Source organism: Condylura cristata, unplaced genomic scaffold (assembly GCF_000260355.1).
Source record: "Condylura cristata isolate star-nosed mole 26May11 unplaced genomic scaffold, ConCri1.0 scaffold00021, whole genome shotgun sequence".
NCBI classification, from domain to species: Eukaryota; Metazoa; Chordata; class Mammalia; order Eulipotyphla; family Talpidae; genus Condylura; species Condylura cristata.
In genome coordinates this window covers 33,410,861-33,425,672 of record NW_004567122.1, presented here as the reverse complement: position 1 = coordinate 33,425,672, position 14,812 = coordinate 33,410,861, and the positions used below count along the sequence as shown (strand labels likewise).

Genomic DNA, 14,812 nt, shown 5'->3' with positions numbered 1-14,812 from the left:
CTATCTCTCAGAATTCATGACTGTACAAAGAGTTAATTTCAAATAAACCCTATTCAGATGTAGGATAGTAATAATTCTTTTATTTTATGTTATCTCTTGATATACAAGTCTTTCTAATGGTAAGAATGCCTTGGAAAAATTGAGCCACTCTTGACTCGGAGTTTCTTCATCTTAGTGCTACTGACATTATGGGCTGGGTGATTCCTTTTTTGCAGCGACTGCACAGGGCCTTGTGCCAAGATTATAGCCATAGATACCAGTAGGAGTGCCCTCCAAATCATGACAATCAAAAATATCACCAGGTATCACCTTCCAAGAAGGGGCAAAATCCCTCTTGGATCAGTCACTAACCCCACATGGGCCAGACAAGTCTTTCCTCAAATTGTTTCTGTCTCTCACATACAAGGGCAAAACCACTAACCACTGGCTGCAACTTAGAGCAACTACTAACTTAGATCAGTGTAATCATTGAATATTTTATCTTTCAAGACATTCTCTCTCTCCACCTCTTCCTCCCTTTTCCCACCCCCCCCCTTTTTTGAGTAGGTCAGTCACCACTACTAACTGAAAATGGCATTTGATTTTTACACAGAAATCTGTAATGTTCACATTTCACATCAAGGCATTTTTGTGGAACATCCTATTACTCAACATTCTCAAAAACTGACACAAATTTACAAGCTTGTTTTATAAAAGACAAACTATTGTGCTGAATTAAAAGTTGTTAAACTTTGCAACCAAAGACTTCCTCCTTACTCTCAAGGGCATTACCACAGATCATTAGCCACTGACTCAACACCAGACTAAAAATTGTGCATATACACACACACACACAGATGCAGGTATAAAAAATTCTAAGAATAAGCTGACAAGCTAGAAAAGCTCACTGGAAAGAAGAAACTTAATAAATACCCAGTTGCCATAAAGTGTTCTTAGTCTGGTTAATAGAAGAATCACATCCCTCTCCATCCTTGCCACAAGCCCCTTGGTAGTTGCTGGGTCAGGATTTTTTTTTTTTTTTTTACTTTCAAATTAAATCCCCTAAATAAAGCAGAGATGACAGCCTAGGAACTAATGGCTTTTTATCCAATGAGCGCCACCACAATTTGTTCATAAAGAAGAGGAACATTTTTTTTTAAAGACTAGGAAGCTGGACAATAAAAAAATCTCATTTGAGAAGTAGAGAAGGAAAGAAAAACTGAGTTAGTCTTAATTAAAAAAATCTTGATTAACTAATTAGCAGTTCATTAGTTTCATTAAACGTTCTTCATGTAATTTAGTGGTAGCCTTAAATGTTCACCATTGAGCATGACAAGCATGAATGTATGTCATTCTCTTTTTAGGAGGCACGTGAGAATTTGATGCCTTTCCAGTTATAACATGGGACTAACTGAAAGCCTCCCAGACTTTATCTGTCTGAAAAAAATCACAATGTGTCACCTTCCCTGGGCAGAGGACCTGGAAATTTATAGAACTTCATGTACTTACATGTGAAATAGAACCATTATTTTGAATTCACTTTCTTTTGTTTTTTCTCCTCATGGGTTTTGCGTTATGTTTTTGCTTAATATTGGGGTTCAGAATCTTCAGCTTCCAAGAGCTTTAATCCTATTTGACTCAAATTGGAAAAAAAAATAGCAGTTTAATAACTCAGGATTTTGTTGATGAAATACAACTAAATTTACGAATGACCTCACATCTATTTTAGTGGTATTTGTAAGTACTGTTAATGGAACCACATTTGGGATAGCACACAACACTGAGTTATGGCTCACTCTCAAGTTTCTCAGACTCCAACTGTAAAAAGGTCTGGAAATGACCTTGAGAAAGGATATTATTTTTATCCTCTGTTGGGTATTATTGGGATACAGCTCACTCAGAAATGTGTTCCCATCAAACCAGGAATATAGCTATACTAATGCAGAATTTTTGGAGCTAAAACAAAAAGGCACCAACACACAAAGTAGAGAGGAAGCTATGGTCAATAGGCAGATGAACAGGCAGAGGAATCATGGAGCCCTGGGATGTTGTTTTTGGGATTTCCTCTTAAGATTATAATTACTACATACTTTAACTTATTTGTAGTAAAGAGAAAATGAGAGGAAGTGAAGAAGTACCACTAGGAAGTAAAGAAATTTGACCTCTGCATTATTCTTTAAGAACTGTTCCTCAAAATAAGGTCTCAAAGTAATTATTAATGATCTCAGTTCCAAATACAGATTCCATGACCCTAAATTAACTTCTGGATCAGTATCTTTGGGGTTAGGATAAAAGGTTCTGCACTTACAAGGTCTACAAGGGACTTTTGTGAATACTATGATTAGGATTCGGTTGAAACATTTGCAGTGGAGGTCACTGAAAAAGGATCTCTGCTACAATATATATGACAAAAAACAGATACTTAAAAAAAATGAGCTTTGTGGTTATATCCAAACCCTGTGATTATTAAAGTTTAAGACTCTTTACTTTCAGCAGGGGTGGAGAACAATAACCATTTCATCTAAAACCAGAATGATGACGGCAATATAAATCAAAACCATTTCAGCAGGTTTCATTTGGTCTAATTTCTCAGGAGATATTAATCATTGTACAGTCCTGTACAAATGACATCAACTCCATTTTAACTCAGAATACAGAATTCTTGCTCAGATTCTTTCTCTAGTGTGCTATTTTGATACTATAAAGGAAAATAAATAAATTGGAATAGGGGCAATCAAGATTGCAAGATGCCAACACCACCAGGACATTAAAGAGAAAAATGGCCCATGCTAAATCTATAACCCAGCATGCAAATTGTCAAAAATATTTATCTGCCACAGAGTCACCAGGGATAAAAAAATAACTCCTTCATTTTTCCTTTGAAAATTTCTATGTCAAATAGAGGTGACAAAGAATTTGTCCTAAAAGTTCAAAATATTATTAGTTCTAGTAAAGCTCACCTGGAGACCAAAGTTAGTCAAATTCATAAAGTGCTAATGACAAAAAATATCAACACTCAATTAAGTACAGCAAGTTAATTTACAACAATAAATAACAAAGTTGGTGGGCTCTCCCTGGAGGCGCAGCGGTTTAAAGAACTGCATTAAGAAGCTTAAGCCACTTCCTCATGAGTTCCATCCCCGCCTGCACTGGAGGAGATCCACATGGCACGGCAGACCTCTCCTGGCCCACCCGCTGCTCCCCTCACCAGTGTACTTAGTCAATCTGCCTGTTCTGCTCCCCACTCTGTCCCTGATGGATCCTCTCACCCTCCACATCTCTAGCCTGTACCCCAGTTCTGTATGAATAAATAAATCTTTAAAAAAATAAATAAATAACAAAGCTGGAAGACTGAAATTGTAGCAAAGGAAATGCATGAGAATCAAAGTTTGGCTCCCATTTTGGGGGTTAGTGTCAAGTAATTTTGCACACCACCAGATACACCATTTATTTCTCACTGGAGCATGTTTTTCTTGGCACAGATAAAGGATAATCAGAAAAGTATCTAAAGCCTAGAGAAGCACAAGTATTGCAGAAGCAGAGGCAAAAACAACTGGAAAGACCCAAAATGAACAACACATATCTGTGCCTATGGATTAAGTAGCCTCTATCAAACAAGGCCAATCAAAATGTGAAAAATTTCATGTCAAGCACCTTTTACTAAAGGTGTTTCCCCAAAATAATTCACTTAGGTGTAGAAATTCTATGGAGGAATAAAGAACAAAGGGAACACTTAAGATTTGTACATTGTTTCCCTTTTATTTTAATTCACTGTGCATGCCTTTCCAGTAAGATAACTGCCTACAATTACAAATAGTAACATTCCTGTGTATATGGGAAGCCGCTTTACTTTGTTTCATGGTTGCACCTAGTGCAAGCTTTTCTAAGTAGGGGGAGAGAAAGCATACTATCACAATAATAGTTTTATTTTCTTGTTTTTCCTTTTATTTATTTATTTATTTATTTTTGCTGAGTGTGTATCACTCCCCCTTTAATAGGGGGTAGGAGAAATTTATAAGTTCCTGACTACAGGAAACCCGCCAAACTATAGGGAATGACCCTTCTTCCCCAACCTCCAACTCACTGGATTTTTGTATTGCAAAATCTCCCAGGAGACAACCTAAGTTTGGGTCACTACATATGTGATTCCTCATTTACTTGGTCTATCAAATACTACTAACTTCTTCAGGTCAGGAATTTATAGCCCTTATCATAACCAATATTCAAGAAGTGAACCACATATATTGTTCTGTCCAGAATTGAACTAAAAGCCTAAAAACTAAGTTCATGGAAACAGGCCTGATTCACAGTGACTACCAGGGCCACTAAAGCATTTAATCTAACAACTCACTTCTCCAGAACTCATTTCCAGTATTTAAGGGAACATGGACCACACATGCTAACTCCATTCACACTCAAACTGAAGATTTCCATTTAGTCAGTCAGTGCCTCCTCACTCTTTCCCTGCCTGTGTTCTATGTTCGGCTCCATACCAACACCAACACACTTAACACCATGTTGTCTTAACTGACTGAACTATTTGTGGTGGGTATTAGTATAGAGTTGGCCATGATTAAAAGCATTGTTTTAAAGAGATTTCCTACAATGCATGTTCCTGGAAGGTATAAGAGTGTCCAAGCAGAAAGTTTTCCTGTCAGGTCATGAGACAGAGAAATAATGCTTTAATTTCCTATTTAAGGCATGTAGTGGATTAACTGCTACCCTCCTGGTTTGCAAGATCTTGAAAGTGTGTCTATCATGATGCCATTATAGTCAAATCTGAAATGTAAGGAAGTAGGGACTATGGTCATTTTATTTAGACCCCAACTTCTCAACAGCATTTCCATTAGAACCACAGAAGTCATTTGAATTCAGCAAGTTTGGGAATATTTTTACCATATTCAACTTCTTGACCCTTTAACTTCTATGATTTTCTATAGGTTCATCTACCATTATTAAGTTGGTAGTTTAGTGTGTTATTAAGAAACATTAAGAAAAACTGGAGACATACTGGTAGGCCTTATAATTCTATGCCATGTTAAAGATCTGCTAAAATAGAGCAATATTTACTTAAATTCAGACAATTATTATTCTTTTAATAATTTCTCACTTAGGTAAAATTTTACACTGCATTAGTAATTTTAGGACAAGAAAACATTGGCTGAATCTGTCACCAGGTGTGAAGGCAAGAATTATAAAAATTGACAAAGATATCCATATACTAAAAGGTACTAATAACATGAATCAAGATGGAATCCCTTACATATAAGTGAGATAAAAGATAGATTTCAAAAAGAAGCAATTGGTCATTATTTTTGCCTCCTACACATATCACACATTGCTTTTATTACCGGTGATACATGTGCACATACACACACACAATTAAAAAAAAAATCAGGAGTGCTTGGCACCAATTAATAATTGACAAATTAATTTTTTTTCAATCTCCACTGAAATGCATGAAGAATGCTGAAAGTAAAAACTGGCCTTTTAATCTTCGTTTACCACATGTCTACGAAAGAGCTATTGTTATATTAGTGGAATATACAATCACAAGGAATGATGGCTATTAACAGTTTCTTTTTGGCTGTGTCTATACAGGTCAAAGATAAAAATCAAGAAAGACAGTTGAGAAAGTCAAAACCTTAACTGTGGGGCTCCAGTTCTCCAGCTGGGTTATTCATAGACATTATAATATGACAGTCCAGGCCTAGTATGGACACAGCCAAATCCCAGAATCCCAAAGGCAACTTGTCACAAGAAATTATTAGGAGGTATGTGGAATATAATTTCCTCTTAAACAAAAGTCCGAATCCCTCTTCAAGTCTGTGTGTGGTCTTAGTTCCACAACTACACAGGAATGCAAAGAACTCCGTGAGGGTTGTGTAGGAAGGCCACATTATTAAGGGCAGTAAGAACTCTGAAAACATTGAGAAAAGGAATATAATTCAGCTCAGGGTAGAGAAGTGTGAGCATGGGGTCAATTAGTAGTAATTTTTGTGACTGTGAATGTTTGTTTCTTTGATACAGTGTTTAACTTACTCTTCTCACCTTTTAGTGCAGAGAAAAAGCAATAAATAAAATGGAGCCAGACAGTGTTCTTTTTAAATTAAGGAAGACAATTTCTTGATGATGAGTGTTATTCGATGTTAACAAGTGTTGCCAAGAGAGCTGGGAAATCTTCACAGAAGGGTTTTAAAGAAAGGAGCAGAGAGGCTCATCAGTCTGAAGCACTCTACGATGGTGCTGCTGGAGCAGGGGTATTTGCCTTTGGAGGTGTAGGCCCTGGGTCATGTGCACTGTGTGTATGTACATACTCCACTGTGCTTGTGTTGCACAAATACTCATGCATATGGAGTCAATATAAACTGGCACATAATAGGTGTGAGTGAAAAGTTATATAAATCTGCCATTTCCCCCTTGACCTATAAACAAGGGAAAACAAAATTTAAAAAAAATCAAACATATGCCATTGGGCCAGATCTCTTTCTACCATATTCTAATTCAAAGAAGGGAGGTAGAAGATGAGGAAAAAACCCAGTTTGAAACAAATAACCCCCAAGGCCTCTCAGCTACACTTGTGTGGCTGGCTTTCTTTATATAATAAGATACTCAGCACATGGGACAAAGTTAACAAACTAACAGCAACAACGCAAGATTTTCTTATACTTCCACATCAGGAAAGAAATCTACCCTGTGGATTTACATGTTAAGGTGAACTAGGTAAATAGGCAGTTGTAAAACAATGGGCTGTCATGTTTTAACAAATATGATGGACTTTTGTTATTTTTCTTTTCAGATGTAAATTATTTAGGAGGTTTATTTCAAAACGGCCACAGGATTGATTTGCTGCTTCTCCCACCCCCCTGCCCTCCCCTATAGATGATACTTCCGTAAAAGTTCAGATTGCCATGGATGTTTTCTCTCAGGGAACCGATCTGGAATTTTGATTTTAAGGAAATCCTGGATGCACTTCTCTAGCTCTTCCTCTATTGAGAGCTTTTCTTTAACAGCTTTTTTTTTGCTGCTCATGTTCGACTCCCTGGAGCCTGAAGTCAGAGTCCGGAGCAGATCACTTTTCCGCCGCATCTCTGACTGTTGGATCAGCTGGACGGGGCCCTTTTTCATGGGCCGGTCCAGAGTCTGGATATTGGTCTGGCGTGTCACCGGCCCACAGATGACCGTCTCCTGGGGAGAGCTGGCCTCAGACTGGCTGTCACAGCTGGAGGTGGAGAGGTCGTTGCAAGATGTGCCACTTTCCCCTTCTTTGTCACCCTTGCCGTTCTTGCAGCAGCAATCACAGTGCGAGGAGGACCACCGGGAAGGCTCACCTGTAAGGGAAGCATCAGACACTGGGTTAATGTTGGTCAGCAACACAGCACCTGAGCACACATCCACATTTCCCCCATGCACACATCCACACAGGTATCCACACCATGTCTTTGGAACAAGTGGGGTAGCACACAGCATGGTTGCGACCAGAGCACCAAGAAGCCTGGCTCATTGAGGGGAGGAGGTTAACAAAGGCAGGCAGTGCAAGAGCAAACAGTATATATAATGCTTAATTAAGCCCATGGGCCCTGAAGTCAGATAAAGTTAGTATGAATACTTAGCTATACCATTCACTATCTTTGATGCCCTGGCAGATTCCTTAAATTCTCAAAGCTTCAATTTCTTCATCTGTCTGATAAAGATAATCTTTCCACCTCTCCTTAGTACTGAAGGGAGGAATTAGATATGAAATGAAATTCTTTATGCACTACATGACCCACAGAAATCACTCAATAAATGCTAGTCACTTTCACTGTGGATGACATTCACCCGAATCCATGTGTTAGTGGTTAGTTATAGTGGAGGAGTTTGTCAATGAAATGGCAACTTTCAGTTGGGAAGGGCTAAATTCAGTCAGTCTCCATTGTAAGCTCTGTGCACCCATTAACTCATTGGGTCCTCCTGATATTTCAGTGAACTAAGTAGCTCCACTTCCATAGGAAGAAACTGAGACCTTGAGAGTTAAAGAAACTCACCGTAGTTTGTACAATTTGTAAGTGGCAGAACTGGGATTTGAATACAGATTCCCCAGATACTATAAACATGGCAATTAGCTAATTTTCTTCAATCTGCCTATTTGTAAAATTGCAAAGTTCCTGCTTCTATCACACTCTGATATATTTCTTTCTTTCTGTCTTTCTTTTTAGCATATGCTTCACAGCTACTATTTCATGAACTCCCTGTGGTGGATACAGTGAAGTATCCATTGTTGTAATCCCAGCAAATAGCTCAGGTACAGTGTAGAGATTCAATAAAAGTCCATATTCTAAGAGTAACTTTTATTAAGTACTTGGATCAAGCTACACATGAAGCTAGTGGACTTTTCAGTTATATGATCTACTAAATTACGTTTGAACTAGTGTCAGTCCCTCTCTTCCTATTCTCCTGAGCATTAACTCACAGAACTGCATTCTGAACTATTTGGAAGCAGAGTCATTTTTCAGACACCAGTTGGTGGTTCTTTGAACTAGAAAATCCAGTGTCACAGCACAGAGCAACTCCCTTAACATAAGTCATTGTTCCCAGCCTTCCATACACTGAACAGGTTATAAGTCAAGAACCTGAACTTGATATTACTTACCAATCTTATGCTATGCACAGGTCATCTGTTATAAACTTCATATAATTTACTGCACTTAAGCCATAAAAAGTAAAGGGAAAGGAACTCCTTTTGTGATGCCAATATTGAGCACAAGGTTAATGTAGTATCTTTATATACTGTAAAGGAAGCCCATTTTGACTTGTACTACCTTATTCTCAGATAATGTGTCGAATTGTAATAAGATTCTGCTTTATTGGTATTTCCAACATCATCTAAGTAGAGAAAACTTATAACTGAAGAAAGTTTTGTCCTGTCTTTGCATGCAATGCCTGGTTTTTACACAATTCAAAGATGTAAACATTTATAGAAAATTATCCACTTTTTTGAAAGGGAGTAAAAAGACTACCTGTACATAATAACTCCAAAAGTATCTCTTAATAGAACTTGCTAGTTCACACTACTACTTAAAATACACTGAGTAATCACAATATTAATGTATCCATTAAATTAAATGCAGTAATCCAATTATCCAAAAAGAACTGCAGTAGCAAGTAGTGTCCTAGTTATTTCCAAACTATTACAGATACATGTCTTCCATGCAACAAAGAAACTCTTCAATATGTACCAGCTGGTGACTACAAAATACCAGCTACAGTACAGTCTGTCAGCACAGATTCAGGGGGTGGGGGTTGTTTTTCTTCTTCGGAAGGTAGAAGCAGAAGAGTTGCTGACTCTTCTAACCTGACCATCCCTATTCTAACATGACTTGATGGACATATGGCTTTAGTCAACTGGGGCAAGGAAAGGTAGTCAGTAATCAGCGCAGAGTTAATCAAGTTTGATCCTTTTTGAGGAAAATTTACATGATGACCTTAGTCTTAAGAAAAAGAAAAAAGATGAAGAGAGGAATAAAAAAGGAGAAAAAGTATATATTCTGAGATATGCCTGTTACCTTAAAACTAGAAGATTTATTACTTTGATCATAAACTCTGCTAAGCTAGCCAAAATGCAAGCCTTGTCCTTTTCTGCCCATGAGTAATCTTCTCCACATAAATGTATTCTACTCAGTGGACTCAGGAGGAAAACCTGAGGTTTTTCTAACAGCCAGTGTGACAACACAACCACCATCATATGAGGGAGTCCTATGTATGCATAAAGAAAAAAATGCACATAATTGTCCACTATCGGTTGGAGCCAAGAACCTGGCTTACATCCTGCTCTTTCCTGCCTAAACTATTGGGCGAGGCCATGGATTTTAACATCAACTGGAATCCATCAACTTCCAGGCAATAAGAAGTATTACTTTCCACTACCCTGAGCACTATCACTATTAAAGGGAAATTGAACAACTTATTTCAATGGAGTCTGTTATACTACCACATGTTCAATATTTTATGAGGACCTTTAAATGTTTTACCATTTTGGCAAGATAAGATGACTTCTGAAGTCCATACATTATGTTGAAATAAAGGAAAAAGATGGAATTAATATAGTCAAGCTGGAGGTGCTGTGTAAAGACTCATTTTGAAATTTGAAAAATAGATGAAATGTGAGAGGATAGCTAGGGATGTCTTTTGGAATCACTGTCTATATGGCAATTTCCTTCCCAAGAAGGGGCCACAGCAGAGGTTGTAAAGCAACCAAATGCATGTGGGTGTGAGAGCCCTTTGTCCTTGCCATCCTATTGATGTGCGCTCACTTTCCTGGAAAGTGTGGGAGGGCCTGTAAAACCCTGTAATTCAAGTATACACAATCCCCCTATATCACAAACAATGATCTCATAAACACGGTGGTACTTCAAATTGTAATATACATTTGCTCCAATTTGCTGAGGTTTCAAAACTGGTTGAAAATCCTCTCCACTGAGGAGAAAATAGGTTACAATTGATTAGTCAAAATATGGGGAGAAAACAAATCCATCCCCACAAAACCTCATTTTTATATATTAAAAAAGCAAAAAAAAAAAAATATTGCCTTTGGGGTTTATTAATTAGTTGCTGGTGAAACCCTAATAATTCTACCTTATTTTAAAAACAATCAATTGTTAAATTTTAACAATTATTATTATTTAACATAATAAGAATATTATGTTACTCTTAATGTAATAGCAGTTTGATGAATGAATGGATGGATGGATGGATGTTGAATTGTATCAAGATGACAAAATAGAATTAGGAACCAGGCCCTATAATTGGTGATTATGTATACATAAAAAAAAAATGTGCATATTTATTTATTTATTTATGAGTTAAAGAACTGGAGTATAGGCCGGAGGTTTGGGGTGGAGACAGGACAGAGAATACACCAGAGAGAGTGGGGAGCAGAATAGGCAGATGTATTAAAACACACTGCTGAGGAGAGCAATGGGTGAGACAGGAGAGGTATACTGTGCCATGTGTGCTATGTGCATTAGCTCCCTGGCAAGGATTGAACTCAAGCTACAGATAGTGTGATATTGCTAAGGGTTGACTCCTACACCTTCAGGGAAGCCCCAGTTTGAATACAATATTTCACCTCTCTGGGACTCAGTGTCGTCAACTGAAAAAAGAAGGTTAATAATAGCATATTCATCACAGAAAAATGAAATGTAAAAAATTTAAATGAGAAAGTTAATATAAAGGTGTTACATAGTTTGTGGCAGGCAAGGAACATTCTACTTGATCTATAGAAAAAAAAATCACAAGCTTGTAATATACAAATATTAAGTTCCACCAATATATATACAACTAGTTCTTAGGTGTGATGGGAGTATCATGTTAGGAAGTAGCTAACACCAAAACTGGATTCACCAAGAAAGTGTATACTTAGCATTTACAAATGGGGTGCAGAATAACTACAGCTATGTATAGTGCTGACACATGGTGTGTGAACAGGGGATAACTTTGGGAGAATGCTCATTTATAACTCAGTGCTTAGAATTTTACATGGACAAGTTTCACAAGATAAAGATTTATTTGAGAACACAGCAAATAAATTAAAACAAGAACAGGAAGGAATTTTTACTTTGATTAAATGTGCAGGGGCAGAAAACTCATTTGTCCCAAGTCCTTACAGCTCAAATCATCCACAATTCATAACCTGAAAAAGCTGAGGATCATTCAAACAAACCATATGATTAGATTTGGCCCCTATTCACACCGCTCCTAACTGTGGATGTCTTTACTGATAAAGATGGAGGAAAACAGGAAAGACGACCTACTATTTCTTTCCTATGAAAAATTCAAACTGAGCTGAGTGAAACATGACTTAGCAAAACTCACAAAGTGCTTATGCATTTTTAAAAGAGGCAGCTCTGCAATCTACCCACACTTCAAATTCTCCACCTGCTAATGGTTGTGAACACAATGCACATCATTTACAGCAACAGCTGGGAAAACTGCTTTCCCCTGTCTTCTCTGTCAATGATGTAGGAGCCTGCCAGTCTGGGAGCTAGGTGCCCAGATTTAATTTATTGAGGCTACCAAAAGACTTTCTTGGTATACTGGTTGAAAAGTCAATAATGGTCAAATTGATGTTTTCATAATTCTGCTAACCTTGGAAAGGATATGGCGTAGTGGAGATTGGGAATAGACAGACTGCAAGCTTTGGAGAAAAATGCATCTTCAAGCATAACAATCATCATTTCTTGCTTGTATTTAACCTTTCCCATTTATGGACATGTGTCCTGGAAAAGACCGAGCTAAGGACAGTCATTAGGAGTCAATAAAGAGAAAGTGCAGACAGTTAAACCACCCAGGAATCAGTCCCAGCCAGGCTAGAAAAGAGAGTCAACCTATTATCTTAACAGGGTGAATATAATATAAGGAATTGGTAAGGCAGAGATCAGAGAGGTGAAAATACAAAGAGGTGACAATATAGAGACAAAGACAGTGACCATAGAAGTGACTATCCTTAGGGCAGGGGAAACAAATTGAGGATGGAGTTATTAGAACCTGGAAGGTTGAGAGAGGACTTCCGTGGAGATGGAACACGGGCATCAGCAGAAATGCTGCTTGCTGGTCCTAGGATATCTGAAGAGGCCTGGCTCTGAAGATTACAGGGGAAAAAAGGGGGAAGAAGTGGCAGGCACTGGGACCAGACCAACCGCTTGTGGAGTAAATAAAAGCTGTGCTGATAATCTTACACTAGCACCCTGATGGACAAAACCTAACAGGGCACACAGGCCCAATGAAAAAGTGTGATAAATTAAATCTGAACCCAAAAATCACACAGCAGAGAACAGAGGGCAAAGTTTGGATGCAAAAGAAAAGACACAGTTCTTGCTTCACCTGCAGAAACATTGTCCCAGTGCAGTTAGGAAGCTGAAGTAAAAGAAAAACCATCATTTAGTTCAGTTCCTTCCTTCCTGCTGCAACTTTCTTATACCTTTGGGTTCTACGTTTCCTCTTTTCTCTGGCAACAACATTTATTCTGATTTTCACCTGTTTATCTCATTTAATCCCAAAGCACTCAACTAAAACATCACTTTCTCAGAACAGCCTTCCTTAGCTATTACAACCCAGTTTACCTGCAGCCATTTGAACCTTTGGTATAAAATTTGAACCTGCAACAGATTATGGATTTGTTTAGTAGCTGTTCAATGTCTGTATTCTACACTAGACTGTAAGGTCTGTGGTTGTTTCCTCCTGAACTCTAAGGCACAACTTCAGGGCACAAACAGTCCACAGTCAACACCACCAGTAATGCTTTAGGTATGTACCCAAAGAATAGGAAAAGACTAATATAAAGAGGTTTATGTACCCTTCTATTCAGAGCAGGATTATTTACAATAGCCAAGTCATGGAATCGAACCTATGTGTCCATCAACAGATGAGTGGGAAAAAATTATGGAATACATACTCATGGAATACTACCCACTTACTAAAAACAATAAAATAGAGACTTTTGGTATAAAAATCAATGAATCTTGAAGTGATTACATTACATGAAGAAAAATCAGAAAGGAAAAGACAGTCACCAAAGGTCTCACTCACTTGTGGAATACAAAGAACAACAACCTGGCAAAACCAAGAAAAACATTTTTAGACTTTATGAAAAAAAATACTGATTACCAGAGAAGAATGCAGGGAGAGGGTAGAGGGAGGATGTGATAAGGTTGTAGACTAGAAAGTTGATGAAGGATGAGTAAGGCATATACATATATAGAGGTGTGAATTCATACTCCTGAAATTATAAAATTACATAAATTAGTAGCAAACCAATAAAACCTGAGGAAAAAAGTTGGAGTTTAGAGTATGTGTGAGAGATGGTAAATCTTCCACCATAAAAAAAAGTAAAAACCTGACATGTAAAGCTAATTAGAATGGAAAATATTTAGGCTTTCACTTGGCATTTAATATGCAGATGACAAAAAATATGCTGACTGACAGGGATCATAGAAAAATTCATAGGTCTGAGCAGAATTTAAACACAGTATGTGGTATGTGTGTGTGTGTTAATGATGAACCAAAAATATTTATTAATATTCAAAAATCCCATAAAGCGTTATAGAACCTGTAAGAGAAAATATTAACTTTATTAGCCTTTTGACCCATAATGCTCTATTCATGTAATCTTCCAATTGGTCATGCTCAGTCATACTCTTCTAGTGCAGATGTTTTACCTATGGACTTCGTGAGTACATAAAACAATGACTTGTATAAGGCAAGAAATACTGAATTTTGGCTTCTTGGTTCATTGCTTTGCTCTTTTCAAGTGTCTCTTGATCTCACATTTATTTCATTTTCTAGATCCTTTTTGTCTTCTAGATCCTTTTTGCTGCCTTATCGTGTTTCCTCCTCTTAGTCTCAGCAATTTTCACCCAAGACATACTGATTACTCCGCTTTATATTCCTTACTTATCTTCATAGGGAAGTTCCATCCTGTTCCCATTTCCTATATGGTCCTTTTCATCCTGGCCACTCCTTTTTTCATCTTTATTCATCCACACAGGGTGAACAAGTGCCACAAACAACAAGTAACTTGACTTCTCAATCAATACCCTACTGTCTAGTCTCCTGTAAGAATATACATATAACTACTGAAGTGGTTAATTATCTGATCCCAAATCCACAAAGCTGACAAGTGGCAAACTACAATGTCAAATAAAGATTTTTTTTTTTAAGAAAGTGTTTAAGCCAACAAGTATATGAAAAAATGTTCAACATCACTTGTAATAAAGGAGATGCAAATTAAAACCACAATGAGATACCACCTCACCCCAGTGAGAATGGCACATCTTCAAACAACTAGCAACAACAA

General features: G+C 37.5%; 1 protein-coding gene across 2 annotated transcripts in view; it reads right to left on the bottom strand.

Moving 5' to 3' along the window:
• Positions 1 to 3,275: 3,275 nt before the first annotated feature.
• KCTD16 (potassium channel tetramerization domain containing 16) overlaps positions 3,276 to 14,812 on the bottom strand; it is a 234,545-nt gene continuing 223,008 nt past the window's right edge. For both annotated transcript variants that reach the window (XM_012727865.1, XM_004686841.2), the window contains exon 3: positions 3,276 to 7,310. In XM_012727865.1, coding sequence (XP_012583319.1) covers positions 6,856 to 7,310 — 455 coding nt within the window. In that variant the 3' untranslated portion in view covers positions 3,276 to 6,855. The remainder of the gene's footprint in view (positions 7,311 to 14,812) is intronic.